This window comes from Antrostomus carolinensis, unplaced genomic scaffold (assembly GCF_000700745.2).
Source record: "Antrostomus carolinensis isolate BGI_N321 unplaced genomic scaffold, ASM70074v2 scaffold54561, whole genome shotgun sequence".
Taxonomy (NCBI): Eukaryota; Metazoa; Chordata; class Aves; order Caprimulgiformes; family Caprimulgidae; genus Antrostomus; species Antrostomus carolinensis.
In genome coordinates, this window is record NW_010297308.1 from 1 (window position 1) to 22,532 (window position 22,532).

General features: G+C 42.9%; 1 protein-coding gene across 1 annotated transcript; it reads left to right on the plus strand.

Moving 5' to 3' along the window:
- Positions 1 to 369: 369 nt before the first annotated feature.
- LOC104520215 (mothers against decapentaplegic homolog 9) lies at positions 370 to 6,222 on the plus strand (the record flags this gene model as incomplete). Its single annotated transcript, XM_010162052.1, has 2 exons — positions 370 to 626; positions 6,079 to 6,222. Coding segments are annotated over 2 exons (401 nt in total), but the record flags the coding sequence as incomplete, so codon positions are not given.
- Positions 6,223 to 22,532: the final 16,310 nt, after the last annotated feature.

A 22,532-nucleotide genomic window follows, 5' to 3' on the forward strand; every position in this document is an offset into this window, starting at 1 on the left:
TGACATTCTGTGATTCTGTGATTCTGTATGTGCGTGTATATGTCATAAAGTACTATGCTGTTGGGTTAAAGAAGTAAACCAACCTTCAGTCGGTGAGAAACAAGGAAAAACATCACATGCCAAGACTTCTTCCCGTAGATTAATACCTCCAAATGGCTTTTATGACAATTTCCTCTTAAAGTTGGTGGGTCCATTGTACAGACATGGATATGCACACTACTGTCTTTGAAAAGGCAGTGTATAAGCACTGAGTGCCTGGAATCATCCTGGGCTTGTATGCCAATACTAGCAAAATAGTTAAGGAATTACTGATATAAAGTGTGTTGTAAACAATGGAGAAATAATCCATGTTACTTTTTCTTTTTCAAGGTGTTCATCTCTACTACGTCGGTGGGGAGGTTTATGCCGAATGTGTCAGTGACAGCAGTATTTTTGTGCAAAGCCGCAACTGTAACTATCAGCATGGTTTCCACCCAGCCACAGTATGCAAGATCCCCAGTGGCTGCAGCCTCAAGATCTTTAACAACCAGCTCTTCGCCCAGCTGCTTGCCCAGTCAGTCAATCATGGTTTTGAAGTGGTGTATGAGCTGACCAAGATGTGTACTATTCGAATGAGCTTTGTTAAAGTAAGGATTCTTTGTTTTCCTTTGCATTTCTGATCACTTGCTAGCCTTGGTGCAAAACTAGACTGCATCAAATCCTTCCCAAGTGGGGATTTAGACACCCAACTTGCGAACAGCAGTTCAGACTGCCTGTTTTCCAGTAGTGCCTTAAACGTCTAGGTGCTTAAAATCAGTAGCTTTTGTGGTTAACCTCGGAATTTCCTAGATTCCAAAAATTAGGTTTTCCATAGGCTTTTTGTAGAAAACAAGCACAGACTGGATGGTGATGTTCCCCCATTGCTTGCATAAAGAGCTCAACTTAGAGGGGTCTTAGCAACATGTAAATGTTGTAGCACATATTTTAGGCAGTTGTAATCTCTCCTGTTGCTACTTGTTTGCAATAGAGCTTGGTAGAGCCATAGATCTGAAAAGAATGTGCTTGTGTCTCTAGGCTAATTTACAGTCTCACCATTACTATAGACTGGTATGTATGGTCTCAATCAAGGAACACTGGGTCCTCCTTCAGCCTCCACTGAGCTTGCTGGGAATTGTTGTTGTTTGCCACCTGTTTGATCCCTGGCAAGAAATTGTCTTAATTTCTGATGACATTGATTCCGGCCAGCCACACTACCAGAAGGGCTTCTTGCAAGCAGAATACAAAACCCCAAAGAACATCTAACCTCGCTGTTATTTGAAAGAGACAGAAAGCCAACAAAGCCATTACTGTTTCCATGTCTTTCACGTCTGAACTTTGCAGTCTGATGGCTGTGTGTGCTATCTATCAGTCTTTGTGGGAGTTTCTTAAATCTTCTGAATGGCCTTCTCACCAGAATGAGATCTCTTTGCTCCTTTTAGTACTTAGAATTTACTTAGGTATCTATTATAGCATCTAAACCCCAGAGAATGGTGAGTATTTCAAGGCTCTTTACAGATGTGCTAGACTTCCTATCGTGCTGCTGTGGAGAGCTGGCAGCAATGTTCAGCCTGCAAACTAGAGAAGTTGCACCATTAGAAGAAAGTTGGTCCTGCTAGGTACTAGAAGAAGTGGCTCCCTTTGTCTTGAAGATTTGGTTCTATCCAAATGACTGAATGAAGCTGATTGAATTCACATCTAAGACACTACAAAACTGCTTAAGGCTAGAGCCCAGTTCCCCTATGTTCTGCAAAGCAGATGAGTTGAGTCCCACACAGCTTTCTGGTTCTGACTCTTTCCAGCCACCTATGGTGACCCATCTCCCTAACTTTCTGAGAGCATTAAGAGTGCCCTGTAACTTTTCCCAAGAGTACAAGCCAAAATCTCTCTGCTCGTGACCATGTTGTTGCTTTTTTCTGGAGAAGGAACTGACATCTTGCTCACACAGAGCATTAGGGTTAAAAAAGAAAGCAAGAAACCCAACAAACAATGTTTTCTTTAATGGACGACATGAATAGGCATTTTGTTTATAAAGGCAGTGTAGCCAGTTATGCCATATCTTCATTATCTCAGCAACTCCGGGGCAGTCTCTTTGATGTGTTATCTGCCTCCATGCCTAGCATGGCAGCAGAAATGGTAGTGTTGATGCACTAAATAGAGCTGCTGCCACATTATCACCTTGCTTTGTTGAAACAATAGCAGCCACTATAGTGCCTCAGGCACCAGAAGACCTGTGCAAGGAGTCATTTTGAACCCTTTCCCATGACCTTTGGAAAATGGCTATGTAAATCTCATCTAGGTTCTTCCTTCCTGACCTGCAAAAACCCTTTGCTGTATGCAGTTTTCTTGAATTATATTTCTTCCAAGGTGTGAGCCCTGGTGTGTTTAGTCTGGAGAAGGAATGCCCTTGGGTGTTGGGTATGCAGTGCACAGAGGAGCATGTTGGCTGTCAGAGTCACATGCTGAGAGCCACCAGGTGCAGGGGAGTCCTTTGGCTTCTCCCCTGATTTGTGACCAGATGCTGCTGGTCACCTACAGCCCACAGAGCAAGCAGAGCCAAAGGGCTGGACACCCTGCTTCCTACCCCACCAATGCTTGAGCTACCAGCTGAGATGGGTAGGGACCAAGATATCAGAAACTTGCCAGGACTGTATCATCTTCTGGAGGCAGGACACAGGACAGAGGGAGGTGAAGGTTCTGCCCCCTCTGATACCCTTTGTGTGCCCATGGAACAGCTGAGAGGATCTCAACCCTCAGGAAAATGTAAGTCTATCATCAGTAAGAGCAGACAACAATTTCCATCTGCTGAGTGCTGCTGATAACCAAAGCAAGATGGATGGCTATTGCCCCCTCTCCACAGATGAAGCAGCTGAAGCACAAAGTGAAGAGACAGTTTCTCCAAGCCAAAGTCTTGGGGCTAAGGGGACCACCTAGCAGATTTGGCTGTGCTCCCCAGCACTTGGCAGCTGAGTGCTCTGGGACATGACTGGAGCCTGGGCTGGAGAGAGCTGTTGCCCCTAGGAGGTGGGAAGGGCTGGCAGGAGCAGCAGGACCCCTTGGCTGATCTCTCCCATGCAGAAGGCACTTTTCTGGTCTCTCTGGGGGGGTATCAGTATCCTCTTCCCACCATCTGCACAAAACACCACCACAGCTTTGCAAGTTGTTCTCATTTTATTCCCTTGTTAAGAGAGCTCCACCTCTGAATTCATTTCAGCCCCCAGGGATGAAGGAAGCTCCCTGTGTCCCAGGAGTGATGTCTGAGGGGCACAGGGGTCCTACCCTCCTGGCATTTCCCCTGCTGGGAGCTCCAGCCAGCAGCTGGAGAGCAGCAGCTGGAGCAACAGGGCTGGGGATGGTGGCTGTGAGCCTTTGGGAGATGCCAGCAGAGGGGGGTGGCCAGCCAGGCTCCTCCAGATCCCGCAGGTTGTGCTTGCAGTCTGTCATTCCTTCCCATTCCTCCGGATTATTTTCCATCCTGCCAGTCAGGAGAGGTGCCTCGACTCCTCTGACACTTGCCCTTCTGGCTGTGCATCTTCACTGCAGCTGAGTACTTAAGACTTCGCAAACTCAGAAGCCTGGCTGTGCTGGTTTAAAGAGTGGCATTTCACGTAAAGGTTTGCAGAACATAAATCTGAGGTGCCTGTGAACACAGGCCCTTTCTAGCCTGGTAAGTGGTCAGAAAGGTCAGAAAAACGTTGCCTGATTAGAAGTACTCTTTGGGCTTTGGTGGGTCCATATTTTACTCTTCTGCTTTCTTCCCCCTTTTCTTCATTAAGTAGGAATTTATTTTATCCAGACCACTCATTATGGCATCTGGTTTTGGTGTTGATCCTAGTTTTGCAGATGATTGTCTAGAGAAGTGGGTTCTAGAAGCCTCAGTTGTCTGAGTTGTTCAGCACTCCACAATTTAGGTACCTTTGGCAGGCATCCATCTTAATATACCTGCATGTCCTTTTTTTACAACAAGAATGTCAACCCTCCTGACGAGCAGGGTGATAAGGAAGGCTCAGCTTCTCTGATCAGCAGCCTACAAAGGGGGAGCCTCATCCTGCAGTGGGGCTGCATTTTGCATGTTGCCCTATGGAAATCCAAGTTCAGTTCTGGCAGTGAGGCAGCCGGTCAGCTGTGAGACCTGGGGCTGTGACTTGGATGTCTTGTGTTGCTGTGAAGTCAGGCTGCCTGCTTACCAAGTAGACACTGTGCCCGCTTGAGGTGCGGGGACTTCTGGTGCTCTTTTCTCCCTGCCAGCACTGCATCCCCATCTTCTGCCAGACTCTCCATATCCCTTATCTCCCTGAAAGAGCTGGAGAAATTACTACAGGACTTCCCCCAACAGACAGCCCAGAACTCCCATGCAAAAAGTGGACATTGTTCAAGGATAGAAAACCTATGGAAAATGTCTATACATAGGTTAAGTTTAAGGTAAAGGGGACATGAGGTACCTTGCAGGAAGTTTCCAGAGGTTCAGATAAATAACCTAGAACTTCTAGAGTCTCAGATTTGTGGGATGCCTCTCTACCAATAAATGAAGCAGTGCCCAGGATAATTCCCAGTTCCTGTTAAGTGTTATGACAGGGCCTGGCCTGCTTTTTGTCTCTGCCAGACAGTTGTCTGGCAGACTTGCCTGGGCACATCTCTGGGGTGCGAACAGCAGGGACCATTCCCCATGGGCTGTTTGCAGGCAGCCAAGCTTGGAAACAGGCCTTTCCATGCCAGTTGGTCTCAGCACCTAGAAGTGTGACTGAGCATTTTGATTTAATAGTATGCAGTCCCCGATAACTGTGATAACAATGAATGACCTTAAAAAGGAGTGAAGTTGCTAGAGAAGATTTTCCTTAGGGCAAAGCATTAAATCTTGGTGTGGTGGTTTAACCACAGTGGGACCATGCTGTCCTGCACTCACTCCCCCACCTGCTGAGATGGGAAGAGAATCACAACAAAGCAGGCACGGGATTAGGAATGAAGGACAGGGACGGCTCACTGACCAGTTACAGTCATGGGCAAAACAGACTCAACTTGGGGAAGAAAAATCAATTTAATTAATTGCCATTCATCTGAGTAGCCCAATGAGACATAACAACCACATCTTACAACACCTTCCCCCCACCCCTCCCTTCTTCCCTGGCTCAAATCACTTTGCTCCTGATTTCTCTACCTTTCCCACCAGTGGCAGAGGGGACAGGGAATGGGGGTACAGTCAGTTCACCTCTGCCACTCTTCCTGGCATGGAAGTCCAGGAACAAGATGTTCCAAAGCAAGCTTCCCATGGAGTCATGGACCTCTTTGGGCTCAGCTCCTGGCTCTGACATGGGGACGTCCATGGGCTGCAGACAGGCCTCCAGCCCAGCACACCTCCTCACCCCCCAGCTCTGGGGGTCCACCCTCACTCTGGCATTGAGCATCTCTCGGGGTCTCAATTTCAGTTACACCTGCCCTCAGGCTTTCTGCTCCAGCGTGGAGTCCTCCATGGCCTACACGTGGGTATCTGCTCTGCCTTTGAACTCCCATTGTCTGCAGGGACCTCCTTTGCCTTCTCCTGCTCCAAGGGGTTGAATTGGGTGTCTGAGGTTCTCTGTCCTCCCCCTCCTCCTCCTTCCTCCTGGCAACAAAGCTCTCTCTTTGTTTAGGCCAATGGTCGTCTTTAGTTCAGGTCAGTGGCCTCTCCTCCAGGTTCTCTCCACCTTCTTCTTTCAAGACAGCCCTTCCCCTCACAAATACGGATTCGCAGAGGTGTTTCTCTGTCGCTAATTGTCTCAGTCTGGGCTGGGGTGTCTCCGCCTTGGAGCCAGGGGAGCTTTCGCGAAGCTTCTCACAAGGTGGCTCCTTCCCCTACCAAAAACGACCCCCCCCCCCCCCCCTCAGCCTGGGCTGGGGAGGGGGTATGCCTTGGAGCCAGGCTTCTCACAAGGTGGCCCTTTCCCCCACTACCAAAAACATCCCCCCCCACCCTCCACCGCGCAAACCCAGCACACTTGGGAACTTGGGTGATGAACTACCTGTAGCTGTGATATAATGTTTCTTTTAAAAAACCCCTCACTTTTTGGTCCTTTGATGCTTTTATAGGGCTGGGGAGCAGAGTACCATCGCCAAGATGTTACAAGCACGCCCTGCTGGATTGAGATCCACCTGCATGGACCATTGCAATGGCTGGATAAGGTGCTGACACAGATGGGCTCACCTCATAACCCCATCTCCTCAGTCTCTTAAGAATCATCTCCAGAATTCCCTTAGGATGGATGCTATTGCAGGCAGTGGCTTATAGGATTCCCAGTGAACAGAAGCTTCTATATGTAGCTGTATGTAGGTGTAAATATATCTATACATAGTCTACTCTCCTTTTTGTTTTCATGCTATGTTTTGTGGTTTCTAGTTACTCTGATGCCAGTACAATAAGTTTAGAAATTCAGATATAGCGTATCTGTTCTCTAGTACAAAATAAGCCAAATTCCTGCAAAAGTGTCAAACATTTCCTGTGAGCATCTTCATTCCCCAGCCAAGCCAGTAAACGGTGCGAATTCTCAGCACTTTCATGCAGATTCAGAAACCTGGCTGTAGCTGTTCCTAGTAGGTGAAATTCACCCCTCTGCAGGCAACCCAAGTCAGATCTCTGCACCGCTTATATCCATTTTACATCCTAATTTCAGGTCTAAAAGAGGACCTTAGGTGGTGCAGAGGACTTATGCATAGAGATGACTTTTACCCAGTGAACTGAAGGACTAAACTGCAGTTCCAGTCTTGTCTCCCTATTGCAAAGCACGATGGGACAATAGATCCTCTGAGGAGCTGAGGCACCCCTGTCTCCCCTAGGATTTGGCAGGAGGAGAGAGCCCTCGGGACGCATTCAACACTGGAGCCTTGTCAGAACATTCTGGACCCATCTGAATAGTCTGATACTGTTAACACAGTAGCGTACGGTACTGATGCACTGAAAAGCAACAAGCTCCTAAGAGAAAAAAAAAGAAAATTTGAAATGTATACCTATAAGTTTAAAAACTAATGAATTTCCAGTGCTTTTTTGCAAAGTGCATACATACTTGCATATGTATCCGGCATGTAAACTGAATCCTATCCATTATACAGTATTGATGTAGTTTGTTTTAAAGTTAGGACTGTCTGTAGTTAGACTACTGTGCTGATATCAAGGGTACGTCTAAAAGGGACTTGAACTGTGATTCAGAAAAGGGAAATGAAGTGTGCATTGAAGAACTGAATAATTACTTTATCCTTCACCTTGGGATGGTCTCTCTACTGGGAACAGGAAGCCCCAAGCTCACGGGATGCGATGAGAAGGAGGTGGGAGTCAGCCATGTCCATCCCTGGTGCTGGGCCAGTCCTCGGGATCTGACTGCAACGCTCGGGTTTGGCAGAGGGCTGCCCTGCCAGTCACGTCGTACATCCCCATGGATGGTTTCTCATCTTTGATACAGGCTTCATCACTTGCAGTGCTTGTGCCTCGCCTGCAGAGGATGGTGAGGCAGTGTAAGCCACAAAGAAGGAAAGAGGGAATCTACATGCAGAACCTTTTTTAAAAGCTCCTTGTCTGTGGTCCTTCTGTAAGCAGGGAAACCTATTGCCCATACTCTCATCCACAGAGCCAGCCGTATGAAATGCTGTTCACTTTGTAGGCTTTTCTGAGGAGGCAGGTGAAACTCTTACTACATTTTGATGGTCCCCATTACCTTGCTGAAAGGGTAGAGGATTATTTATTTCCAGGTGTAATAGTCCACTGAAAATTCTTTTGTTTTAAGAAAAAAGAGTGATAACATCTCCAATCTCATTTCTCCTTAGAACACACCAGAAGTATCCTGAGGAAAAAAAAAAGTTATATGGAATGTTTCTTTTGTTCTCACACAGTATCTGGTGCTATACATTTTACTGCATAATTAGAAGAGGATGCCTGAAATCTTCAGCTACATCGCATACGTAGATCAAATAACATTACTGGAAAGAATTTCCACATGTTTTAGATGCTGCATAATAGCTGTTACAGGGAGGTAATTGTGAACAGAACAGAAGAATCAGTAAACTAGCAGGGTTACTTCATCTGAATGTGTCTTCAGCTGCCTGCAGAATTTTTAGGACACACAGGATAAATTATTGTTAAGTTTGAGCGGTAATAGGAAATTGTATAGGAAATTTGTAAATGTGAAGAACTCTGTTCTGTCAACTGGGGTTGACCCATTTGATGTCAGCAGTGTCACTGTGGGGTAGGAAAAGCTTTACAGTCTCCTGCAGCAATGAAATCCAATAATAATGTTACACAAAAATTCCAGACATGCCATTTACCCTTTAGCAAACTTGAGAGAAATCAGTTTGGAAAAAGACATTTTCATCAGCTCCCCCTGTCATTGGTGTCACTGTACCAAGGTATCGGTAACACATTTTTTAGCATGTTTATTGCACCCTTTCTCCAGTAATTTACCTGTACTTTTCATGTTGTTCATCCCTCTGCTTACTTAGCAGCTAAGGACAGAGAAAATCACCTCTCCTGTCCAGCATCTAGCTCTGTCCTTTATCCTAGATGCTTCATTACCACTTAGGCTGAAACCTCCTTCCGTCCTAATATAGAGAGAAGCCTAGGGGTTACCTTTAGACATTCCCAGAATTGTCGTCTTCCTTGCAGAGAGCAAAGGGGGACATTCAGAGGTGCATCTGCTCTTGGGCAGCTCCAGCACCCAGTTTCCTGGCAATACTGCAGAGGAAAATTGGATGGTCAGTGAAAAGAAGCAGGTTCTTCTGGGGCATCATAAGGTATTTCAAGCAGGTGAAATACACTGCACTCTGAGCATGCTTATGTCTTCTTACTGAGTATAAGGGGAACTCAGGGTCACTAGCTCAGATGTTGACTGCTACATTGGACATACCCAAAAGTAGGTGAGGTGGGCCCTAGGGAAGATGTGTTGACATTCCCAGCCTAGTAATGGTGCTTGGTCAGTGTCTGTGTTGTTTAAATGGAAGTTGGTAAATTCAGAGCAGTTTTTCCTTTTTGTATGTCTGCTTTTACAGTAATCCTCATAAAAACAGGATTTGGCTTCAATGCAGTCCACACATGCATCTCCTTAAGGTGGTCACCTCAATATTCTCTTACTAGTAAGTAAAAAGGCACTTATGGAGCATAATTCTTCTGACCTGTTTAAAATGTCTGCATGAGGATGAAAGGAATTTCTGCAAATTTTAACTACTTGCTGAAAGTTTGAGGAAAGCACATGATTCTGGGCAATCAAAGCCAACAGGCAGGTCAGAGTTGTTAGCATTTGGGATGGCTGGTATCACTGCGTGAACTCTTTCCTATTTTGATTGCTTCTACAGGTGTAGTCCACTGTAGGAGATGCTGTGCAAACACACAGCAGCTGACAGCTTCCCCAAGAGAAGGGGAGAGCTCACATCACAAGGGAGAAATGGTAACAGTGAACAAGGCAAACAAGTAAATAGGAAGATGATCCCTGCCCAGATGCAGTGATAAAAAGTAAGGCAAATAAACCATTTATTTCCCTTTCTTTTTGAGCAAAGTTTCTCTTACAGGCTTCTCTACTATGTGATTTGAGATGAGTTACAAATTCAGGTTTCTCATAATTTACAGCAGTGTAACTTTGCCTCTCACTCTAATGTCTCCCCATTTTGGAAGGAGATATTTTCTGCTGAAAGGTCTTCATGAACCTATCAACCTGTAGTCAATTTAAAGCCTTTAAATGCACTCATTAATACTTGGGCTTTGGAGATAGGCTTTCCTGAGAGATTTAAAACCACTTAGAGCGAGACTACTTAGTTGAAGGCAGATTTTTTTTTAAATGTTTTTTTGAGCCATCAACAATCCAAACTCTCTTGAAAGTTTCTGTGGAGAAGTACCATGCATCAGCAGGCTGTGGTGGGAGTTTGATCAGGCAGTGGCATAAAGCACATTCATCATGGTACATAGACCGCTTGTGTTCCTATTAAGTAGCCGAGAGAAGACGACTGCTTAATTGTTGCCAGTTCTTCAGCAGCACCAGTACTAATGTGCCATTTGCATCCAGAAGTCCGGCACATTGACTGCAGGGAGCCATTCAGCAGCACTACTGCTCTGATGGCTCCGTCCCATTATCTTGCACTGGAACAGCTGGTCAGGTACGGTGTAGCAGTAGCTGTAGCATTCAGAAGTGCAGCACGTGCTTTGCCTCCCCGTCACAGGCTACGCCACAAGCGCCTTTTCTCCTCATGAGTATTTCATGTTTTGCTCTGCTCAGTCAGAAGGATAATGTATCAGCAACGTGAAGGAAAACTGTGTCCCCGAGTAACATCGCCTGGCATTGAGGAAATTCCTTGTATCTCCAGCAGGTACTGTGTCAAGACTTTCACCACCCTGAACAGCCTACTCCGAGTGATTGCTGCCTTGTGCAGGGTGTCAGACTTGATGCCCTGCAGAGATCCCTTCAGTTTACATGATTCTTTGGCTCTGTACAGAGATTCAGTGATAACTGGGTGCCGCAGGCAGGAGCTCTCTCTTAGTAGAAACAGTTCCAGGATGAAGCATGTTTATCTTCTGCTATTTCTGCATCAGTTCAGTGCAGGTCAGAGTTATGAGGTATTAATGTTCCCTCAGTATAATCAACACTGCAAGCATCTCTCACCATAAACATCATCTCCACCACACAACTCTTAAAATGGAGAAAATCGGGCATTTGTCATGGTAACTTTTATTTAATATGCCTTTGTTTCTTTCTGGCTTACAACACTCGCCTTCACCTGTAAGCTTCAGGAAACAAAGTCTCACCAGCAACTGAGGAGTTGCACAAACAGCTGGATTTACAGAGGCAGCTCAGGCAGAGACTGTTTGCTTCTTGGCTTGATGGAAGTTATTTATAAAGAAAGAAGCTTGATTGAATTTAGTCATTTTGAAGGGGTCTCAAGCATATGGCAAATTTTCTTGGCTCATTAGAAACTTCTCTGGTGCAGCTATAGCTTCCAGGAATACCTGAGCACTACATGGTGCTCAGCACAGGAAAGAAATGTTACATCCTCTGTGCTAGTCACCTCTCTCCCCAGCTCCCCATAACATAACTTAGTAAAACCAAAACCAAGCACAATAAAGATTAATGAGTCATAGGGCAGAGTAATTAAAGACCATTTTTCAAAGTTGAGAAGTGCTGCCCAGAATATAGATTTTTATCTTCAGAAATGTAGTGAATGTAACATGCCCACGTGCTCTCCAAGCCAAAGGTGACATCTCCTTGCTCTAGAGAAGCCTGGAGAGCAGGCTGTTAGTTCAACATCTAAACCCAAGCACTTCTGGGTGAGTGGAAACCCCCCACTGATGGGGCTGAGAAGATTTTTAGAGGACTTCTAGTTCATGGTTGATTTCTGTAACCAGAGGTGCATTGAGAGGATGAAGGGACTAGGGTGGAAGGAGCATGACCAGATATGCTGGAGGGACCAAGGCAGTACGTGCTTGGGCAGCCATTGTGTTCACTAGAGCTTTTTACATTCACATCTAAACTAACCATCAAGACCTGTTTTAGGAGCAGCTCGGAGTACCACAATCCTTTATCTGGTGCTTCCTATACACACAGCCTGGCTGGGTGCACCAGCCTGCTGATTAAGCCATTAGGTATGTTGGGGCAAATAGCATTCCATGTCATGCAGGGAGTAGAATCATACAATCATTAAGGTTGGAAAAGACCTCCAAGGTCATCAACTCTAACTGTCAACCTAATACCACCATGCCCACTAAACCATGTTCTGAACTGCCAGTAGGCTCTGGTTGCACCTGGGAACTGCACTTGCAAGATTACCCTCTGCCTTGCTGCAGGACTAATCAGTTCAACTTTGGGCAATGATTCAAGGACACTAAAAGCACATCCAGTGTGTGCTTCTCAAAGAAAACTGCAGTCTGAAGAGAAACTGCACAACTGAAAGAGATGGATTATATACAGTATCTGCCTGGGAACTGCAACAAAGCAATTCACTTCATGCATAGGTGGGGAATTGCAGTGCCCAAAGGAAGATGGAATCAGCGGGCACCTTCATAGGGACTCCTGACTATGGAATAACATTTATAACAGGAACTAAGAATGGACAAGTGTTCTTCCCTGAGAAGCAACTAAGAGGTCAGGTCACCATAAAAAAAAATAGTTGGTCCCATCTTGCAGCAGAGATTATATGAGACTTTATACAAAATAAAAAGCTTCTCAACCTGGAGGCTTCAGTGCAGTCACTGAAACAGGGCTTCTTCCTAACGGCAGCTCTGGGAGTACCTTTCTGCAAGGTACAGAAAGTCCGAGTGGGCATTTAGTCTGTTCAGCAGAGAAATTGCTTTGTGCCTCTAGTGCAGACAGGCACTTCTGCATGTTGTGCACCAGCACAAAACACAGCCTTTGGTTTCTACCGATCATCTAGTCCTAGGAAGCTCCAGAGTGGCCAGGAGCAGCCAGGATCTTGTTACCTGTTCACCCCAGGGCTTTCCAAGCAGCTTGCCCAGGTGTGCCTTACATTATATTGCCATTTTGATGCCATACTTTCCTGCCAGGGAGGTGTATGAGAGTCCTGTCGAGAAGACACCTCTGCTTCCACTTGGGCCATGCTTGCAAACTTGGTGCCTGTACGGATAATCTAATTTGCAGGCCATGTCTTTTATGCAAGGTAGACATAACCACTACGTCCTCCAGAGTCAACTGCTCTTCCATTATAGCCAATGTGAACATGTGCAGCTAATTGTGAACAGTTTTTAGATCTTCAGTGATAGTGTTTTTATTATCCATGGATGCTGCTATTTTATATTCCATGTTAGTATTCAAATGATATTGCATATGAATAGCATAGGAAGAATTAGACCAATCGGTTAATAATTTTAAATACAGACCTCATCATCAGCAAAGGAAGGCTAGAAAAAAACTTGGTGTCTGACCCCTTGCACTTTCATAGTAGTGAGCACATCATGTTTCAAAGTGGTTTTCTGATGCTAAAGTGTGTGCTACATCTTACTAATTGTTATGTCCATGAGGTGCTTTGCAAACAAGAGAGCAAGAGAACAAACACATGATGAGCAGAGATAATGCACATTCAAATGAATTCTCTTCACTTAAGTCAAGCAATTGGAGTTTTTAATTATTTATAATACTTTCTAAGTGCAAGTTAAATGTACCACAGCATACTGCAGATAATTGAGTGTTAGCAATTTAATCCCTCATTTCAGTATTGCCTTTGTGATACAAATTTTGCTGAGAAGCGAGACAAGAAAGCGAAGAAACAGCCCTTCTTGTGTGGATCAATGAAGCCAAAAGGTTGCAAAGTTCTATGCAGTCAAGGGGCCAAAATGGTTGATTTGAGCAGGGTGTGGGTTTGTGTGTTGTGTGAGCTGTCAGTCAGGTGCAGAGAAGAGCCGTGAATCATACATAGGTTTAATAGTGTCACTTCTGTCTATGAACAATTCTGCTCTCTCTGTTCCATCAGAGTCAAGGCAAAACACCTGCACCATCCAGCAGAAAGTATTATTCACAGTTAGTGATACTCCGTAGGAAGTGTAGATCACTCTATAAAGAATGTTACTTGGCCTCTTGCCTCTTGAGAATGAAAAATCTCAGACATACTCAGTTTCAGGAGCCTGAGAAACCAGGGCAGCTCGGAGTCCTCCCATCAGCCCCAGAGGTCTCTATCCCATGCCCTGTCATATCAAGAAAGATTTGACAACTGCTAATTGAGTGGACATTTTCAGTAGCATTCCTCCTGCTGCATCTGATTAGAGGCATTCTGAAGTCAACATATTTAGTCTGATGTTTGAACAATACACTTTTTAACACACTCCATTTTCTTTGGCTGGAATTACTCTATTGTAAAAGGGATTATTAATGTCTTGTGTTTTACTGTTAATAAAGGTATTTCTGATTTAAGAGCCCTTTCCCTTGTCTCCCATTTTTCTCTGAAGGAGATCAGGCTTGGAAGGCTTGATCACTGGTGACTTTGGGAACCAGAGCATTTAGAAAGCCCTTATTCATACAAGTCAGTCTTAGGCAAGGGGAATCGGTGATTTTACTGACTGATGGGATGAGGCAACACTTCTGGCAGAATGGGATGCTAGACACTCTAAAATGCATTGAAAATTAGTACAGCATAAAATCTGCATGTTACAAAGTATACGCATCGCTCGCTGTCCTGTGGCAGATTTGAAGACTCAAGAGGATGGTTCAAGCTTCCTTTTGAAGGAGGCAGCCCTGATCCGACGGGCTGATGAGCAGCGGTGCTGCCTGATGTCAGAAACCCTGGCTGTGGACCAGACTGACCTTAGTGGGAAGGCAGACTTGCAGCTGTGCAGGTCACAAACTGCTCAAGGTAAAAAAGAGATAGTAAGCATCTTCCTAAAGTTCAGACTTTGTTCTGCAATAACAGAAGCAGGGTGGCAGAATGGTCTTGGAGCCACGCAGACACGGCTGGGTTCACACATGGCTTGGGAGTCCCATCTGACACTCTGCCCCAACAGGACAGCCCCATTACCAGCACATCTCCCACCATCTGCATGGGCCTGTCAGGCACTGACACCACAGACCACCAGAAACACAGGACAACTGAGCTGCACTGTGCTGAACATCTCTCTGCACATCTTCAGCAGGTTTCATTTGCTTTGACATAACCAACTCTTTCAACACCATCTTAACAAACACTCCCCGTGTCCCTTTTCTACCCTTTGAGTTGTTTTTAAAAAAAGTTTAATCAGATCTGTTCACCTAAATGCTCTCATAAGCTGACCATATAAAACAAGAGCAAATACTTTATTCTACAATTTCAGCCCATTACATTTTCACATATATTCTGACACTGAAGAGAGTAATCTGATTTCACTTAAAGCTAAAAAAAGCTTTCTATAACAAGAACCTTGGAACACAAAAGTTTTAATGCCACCTAATCAGAGCTAGCCATTTTAGTATAGAAAAAATACACAACATACAAATTTAACAGAAGAACAGGCTTTGGTTTTGTTTTTTTCTTTTTAAGAAAAACATAGACTTTACTCAAACACTTATTGGTCCAGAACTGCTGACACAAAGTTTTTCAGTTTCTTTTTTAAAGAATAACTTGCACAATGCTAAATACAGTAATTCCCTACTGAACAAGTTCTATACATACACAAAGCATTGCTTGTAAAAATTCATAAGACTAACAAATTCTCCTGAAGAGAGATTACTCAGTGGAACAAACTGCTGCAATACCAGAGTAGCACTTAAATAAGTACCTACACCATTCAGATAATCTCTGTTCGGAAACGTGGCTTAATACAAAACTTCTGTTTTGAAAACAAAACATGGGACTTACATAATATAGTTTGGATTCTTAACTCCATCAGTTCCAAGTTCATCTGAATTGGCTGAAAACCTGAGAAGTCCAGCACTAGAGCTGATTAGTTATCAGTTGTCTTAATAGAAAAATGTTAACTATACTTTTTTTTAGAAGACTACATGAAGGAAAAAAATGCACAATTACACTTTAGTTTTTGGATATATTTGCTATTACGAGTTAAAAGCTTTAAAATTTAATTTACTCATTTAAAAATTAGTGATATTCTCATCTGTAATTAAGTTCTATTCCATGTATACAAGGTTGGTCCTTACAAATAACTCCACAAACAAGGTCCAACTCTCAGTTGCATACGTTCCACCTAATTCTTCTCTAAAGCATTCTGCCATTTGTCTCTTTTGGAACTTTTAAACACAAGTTCTTTTACATGCTTTGCACTGACAATGAAGCATTTCATAGAATCACAGAATCATTGAATGGTTTGGGTTGGAAGGGACCTTAAAGATCATGCAGATCTACCCCCCCTGCCATCAGCAGGGAGACACCCTCACTAGACCAGGTTGCTCAAAGCCTCATCCAACCTGGCCTTCAATACTTCCAGGGAGGGGGCATCCACAACTTCTCTGGGCAACCTGTTCCAGTGTCTGACCACCCTCACAGCAAAGAATTTCTTCCTCATATCTAATATAAGATAATAATATCTATTCTAAACCTGCCCTCTTCCAGTTTAAATCCATTACCCCTTGTTCTATCGCTACCTGCCCTTGTAAAAAGTCCCTCCCAGCTTTCTTGTAGGCCCCTTCAGGTACTGGAAGGCTGGTTTCAAACCTACTCAACTTGCAGATAATGAATATATAGGAGGATGATTGAATTTTTCCAAGCCACTGGAACGACTTCTTAATGGCATGCTGTCTTTGCCTTTAGTGCAAGATTCTACTGGAGAGAAGTTTCTCATATCCCTGAGCAATTGCTGTCAGGTCATGCCACTGGACTGGCTGAAATTCAGGACTTTATCTCACAACTTCCATAGAAAGTAACTGACTTCCTTCAATGATTGTCATCAAAGAGTGACTTGTTTAACAGTATATTCTTATATAGAAAAATGTTAATTTAGTGGAAGACTTTGGTAGGAAAAGGGTGTACAGCTAAACATTACCAATATAAAAAAATTTCTACTAAAAAATTAAAAATTAAAATGAAGTTTTAAAAAGAATCAAAAAAGACTCCTCCAGAGTTGCTCACAACTTTGCAGACACCCAAGCAGCTCAAAACCTCAAAAGTGCAAACAAGAAACAAGTGAAATACGTAACAGCAGCAACTTTTAGTTTTCCTTTAAACACTGAGATTCATTGTATTTATATAAAACACACATCCCATTCCTCCTTCAGCACCAGACTCATCAGCAGGTCATCGATCTTTTCTGATTACCCAGGTGCTCCTTGAAACTGTTGCTGCCTTTGTTCCAAAGCCTGCTGACTTAACAGTTGCTGCTGTTTCTGTAGAAACTGCACTACTTCTGGACTTCTGAGTAGGGACTGCAAGAAAGAGAAAGTGGACTTTACTTTAAGGAACTCATATATATTAAATAAGAACCACAGTGATTATATTTATATTCTAGTATTTTTCCATTTAATCAATTTGTGCATCACCCATTGTTGTGGTTTAACCCCAGTAGGCAACTGAGCATCACACAGCAGTGGGATGAAGCACCATTCAGCAACAACTAAAACATCACTGTGTTATCAACGCTGTTTTCATCATAAACCCAAAACACAGTCCCATACAAACTACTGCAAAGAAAATTACAAAACACCAACATAAGTGAGTGTTGAATTAAATGCTGAAGAATTACAAAATACGCTCACAGAAACCATCTAGAAACTGTTTCAGAATATCAGCAGGTAACCAGCAGCAGCATTAATACACATCCTGAAAGCAGATTCTGAATGTAAAGAATATACAATATTGCAAAAAACAAAGATAACAAACAGGAGTAATCTACTGACATATTGAAAACAAACACTTTCCAATTGTGCTTCAGTTTTCAGCCAATTTCTGCATTTTCCTCTGCAGACAGCTCAAAAATACTATAATAAATAAAGAAAATACTATAATTCTACAGCAAAGCTCAAGTGCCTGTCAGAGTTCAAGCATCCAGATGATGCTTTCAGTCATATGGTTTAGTTTTAAGTAGTCCTGTGAGGTACAGAGAGCTGGGCTTGATGATCCTTATGGGTTCCTTCCAATTTGAGATACTCTATGATTCTATGTTCACTGCATGTTGAATAAATTCCCAACATTTCAAAACAGCAGTCCAGCCGCAAGGAATAAGTTAAAAAACCCCTCTGCCTTCAGTCAAAAGACTGAAGTATCTAAAACTATGTGCATCTGGCTCCTGGCCTGAACAGTTGCAGCCTGTGATCCAGCTCTGGTTGTTCATTCTCACTCCTGCATGGTGACAGTACAACTGTTTGTAAGGTCAAATGGCAAATCAGGCTGGGAATGGATCCTTCCAAATATGAACACAGGAAAAGGTTATTTTTCAGATTAATTAATTCCCTAGACTGCTTGCTCATTATGCATAATCACTGGTGCAACCAAAAAGGTACTGCAACTCTGTAATCCAGATTTACATTCACAAGGACCAGCAGCTTCCAGGGCAGGGTCTAGAACTTTATGCTATTAGGGGCAAATCTGCAGAGATTATAACTGATAACGACCACTCTGCATATAACACACCTACAGCAGCACTGAGCAGGTAAGATAAGTGAACTGGCCACTGAAAACTGTTACTAATAACAAATGGGCTCAGTGAACAGACGTGCAGCCACCTTTTCCTTACCACACACGAGCTTCACCAAGTCACTTCACTGCACAGGACAGTTCTGCCTAAGTAGTTCTTTATGTGCTGCTGTTTTATGACATTACAGTCTCCAGGCTTTCCATCCACAACCTGCTGCTTCTCAGCCCCTCACCTCAGCTTTCTACATTTTAATCCAGTGCAGGTTGCCATCCAGGTACACACGGGCCACCAGAAAAGCTTCTTCTCCTCCTCACAGAGATTAACCACATGCAAGAAACTTCTGAGCAAGCACAAAGCACTTGGCACTTCTAACTGATAAACCTGCAGGCAGCTACCAGTGACGTGCATTAACTTTCACGTGCAAGAACGTAAGGTATGGAACAGCCTTAGATGCAACGGCCACGAGATCTTTCTGAGTGACCACATATCCCTCAGGCCTTGCGTTGTAGATATGCACAAAACAAAGAAAATATTCTAGAAGAAGCAATGCTGAATGTCAGAAACTGGGTGAGAGCAGAGAGAGAGAAGCAAAAAATCAGGTCTAGAAGAATTATGAATCTCACTCCCCCGGAATACTGCAAGGAAACCTCAATTCTCGAAGACCCTTGACATACATAACTGTGCAAACGCTCCCAACATATATTTATTGTAAGAGCTTCCGTTTGCTGCATTTCTAGAAAAAATATTGTTTCATTAATAAGGTATCTTTCAAATTTAACTAAAATCCAATGAATAGAAACAGCCAGGAAAGGGGACGACAATTCATAAGCGGGGCATGAAGAACAGCAGCTAATGTGAAAAATAAACTCCAGAGTTCATTAAAAACTGAAGAGCTATATACACTGTCCTGAGTTTTAGAAATAATAACTAAATAGGTGCTATTATGGAGAAAGAATTAAAGAAAATAAATCTATACAGTTGTATACTCAAGACTGATATGACACTTCTTTAAAGACTTTCCAAATTTCTGACCAAGGACCACAGCACTTTAATGAGGACTGTTAAATCTCTCTGCATAGCTAACAGAGAGGACAGGCAAACAGTCCTATTAGCTTTTGGAGAAAGGAGACTCTGAAAACCAGTAACATTGAAAGTTGTAATGGAGAAGCTGAAGGAACAGTAAGTACTGAATCGTTTCTCTTCATGGAGTTTAATTCTTTAAAAATACTTACAGGAGCAACGAAAGCATTTCAAAACTTACAACACATGCCATTCATGCAGTCTACAAACATTACAAGTCATACTGTCTGCTTATGCAGTTTATCAACAAATAGATACACAATTTTAAGTGTGATATGGTAAGTCTACAACCTTTAAAACACAGTGCAGTAATTAAAGCTTACATCAGACCTAAAGCCCATGCACCATTCTATCTGATGCTGTACAGAAAAGTTGGTTTAACAAGTTAAAAAAATCTCAGTTATACTATAAGCACTATTTACCCTAAAGAAATAACCAAGTCTATTTAGTACTACCAAAATACTCAACTTCAGTTAACATGGCAGTGATCATTAAATTTCATCACCTTAGTACTCTTCACACAGAGGCCAAGACACACATCTGCTCTGCAGCCCATTTCAAGTTTCAGAATATGCCCATGTAGCGTATGATCATTAAACTGTTTTCATCTTTCACAAGGGTGACAGTTAAACATTGTTACACTGCCTTTTTTTTTTTTTTTGAGGTCAAAACTTGTAAGAAAACAAAACTTACCAGCCTCTTTTTATTCAATACTTGCTCTAAAAGAGTAGGTCTTGCTGGGCGATCTCCAATGGATCCTGTTCTCTGTTTTGTAACAGAAACTGAACCTTCAACACCATCCTGCACATGAAAGAAAAAAAACAGAGAAACGAGACTATAAACCCTGGTACGATGATACATTTACTTTTCACCACAGAAAGTCCCAAGAGTCAAGAATGTTCACCTCATTAATCTGCAGAGGAAAATAAGAGCACAAGAATGGCAACGTATCTATTCAAGAACTGGCCTCTGCTTTCCACAGTTTCATCAGTCACAGTGAAGCAGTGCAGCTGAGTGAGTCTTCTAAATTGCAAAACTAACCAGGTTACTACGGCTAGTTAATGGCTTGAATTTATTCAATTGTATTTCTTAAAAATGAAGTAATTCACAACAGCTCAATCTCCAGCTTGTGGAATTGAATGATATTTAACATTTCAATTGGGTACGAATGACAGTAACACTGTTAACAGCAAAACAAAACATATTTCAGAATACTATCATGAACTTGTCAAAGCCACAAACAAGAGACTGTAAAATCTACTTTTTTTTTTTTTTTTTTCCTTTGTAAGTTTATTCTCTTCCTTGTACAATCACCAGTCATATGAATTAAGAGTGTCTTTTAAACAATATGGCTCTACAATCTGCTATAGAGAAAATACTAATGGTTTGGAAAATTTCAATCAATGTTGTATCCTATATGTATTAATTTCACAACTTCATGACACTTCTGTTTACCTGAAAGGGTTCAAGCAAAACTAACAACAACAAAGCATCCCAGTATCTTTCACTTCAATCCTCTCCACAGAAGTAAAAAATTAAAGTTCTATTAGGAATCCAACTCTGACCCCACAAGATAACAGTATCTTGACAGACACCACTGCAGAGAAAGCACACTAAGTTTATCACTAAATATCCTGCTCTCTTCTGCAAGTTCAGGCCTTAATTTCCTAACATTCAAAGCAACCTGCACTTGCAGACTGGGAGAAGCAAGCCTGCTCTCTTCCAACATGCAATAAGCACTATTTCATGTTACAGATCAAAAAGTTTTAACCCATCACTACATGAAATGCAGCAATTTTACCCTTCTCCCATACTATCTCCTTTTCTGAACTAGCACAAGTATTTGTGCAGAAACATCAGGAACTGAGCATGATGAATTATTAGGAAAGGAAGAGAAAAGAGGGTAAATCATGCCTGTACATAAATTAGAATTCACCTACATCTTGAATACTGTGTGCAGTTTCTGTTCTCTCATCTAAAAGAGAAGTAGCTACTAGAACTAGAGAAGGTTCACAGAATGACAACAAGGATGACAAAAGAACATAATTTCTCACTCAGGAACAAGCATGCTATGTCTTTCACTGCAGGAAGGAAACAACTTGGAGGCAAGCCTACAAAGTAAGTGTCATAAACTGAACAGGAATTGGTTGTCCACTTTATCTTCTAATGCAAACACTAACTGGCAAACCAAGTTAACAGCAGCCAAGTTCAAAAAAGCAAGGAGATCATTCAAACCAGGTAGCAGACCTGAAGAAGCTATCAGAATGTAATGGATGCTTAGAGTTTACAGGAGTTCAACAAAAAGTACATGGAACATACATCACTTAGAGTTACAAAATACATCAAAAACCCCACACCTGTCTTAGTCAAGCCCTTTAAGCTGAAAGAGAAAGAAGCTGTGAGAACATTCCCTAGCAGCATCATGTACACTTGCCTTTTTCTTATGCACCTGCTTCCTGGCAGCTTTTACAGCTAGACAAAAAAGATTCTTTGGTGCAACACTCACTATGGTTACTATTATAAACAGAAAAATGGAAAAAAAAAAGTTTTTTGATGGTTAGTTTGCAGCCAGATCAGTTCCCAGTCACACAACTCCAGAGACAGCTGAGTTGACAAAAAAGGGTTGCTTTTGCTAAAGCACCAGGTAAGCACAAACTAGGCTGCACCTTCAAAAGTAAAACCATTTCCCTCTTTCTACATCACCTAAATACAAGATCTCAAAAGCTAAATCAGTACAAGCGACCATCAGAAACTGTTATCCTGGCCAAGTCACAAACTGCAGGAAAAAAAACCCTATCTAACAATTTGAACGTCGGCATCACTAACTAGTTCTCCCACTGACAACATTTCCCCATCTAAACAATACACCTAGCTTCATGAAAGTAAGTATGTATGAACTATTAGTAGTCTACATATTTAACTGCTATTTAATATTAAAAAACTGGTATCTTGAAGAACCTACAAAACTGATTTTTAGATACAACATAATCTTATACCAAACAGCCTTTGTTACTTTAAAACTCCACATTTCAGTACCAACTAGGCAATAAGACTGATATTTCTCTTAGACCTCTATTTTCACCCTTTCTCCTGTAAAACAAACACACGCTGCGCAGCGAAGCATCTTTTCACAAGATCTTTCTTCATGGAATCTTCTGGTATAGTTGTAAGTTGCTAAAATTTAGAACAGAAAGAAAAAGGAAGCGGGCTTTGCTCTGGCACCAGAGGTCGAGCGAACTCCGGGACTGCCCTTCCCTGCCGGTACCGGACATTTCCTCCCGCTCCTCTGGGCAGAGAGGTCCCGTTCTGTCTGACGGAGACCGATTTTCCACGGGAAGCACCTACGCGCAGGGCCCGCACGGCAGCCGGGCGCCCCGGACTGCACCCCCCGCGCAGCCCCAGCGGAGGCTGCACCCGCACCCGCACCCCCACC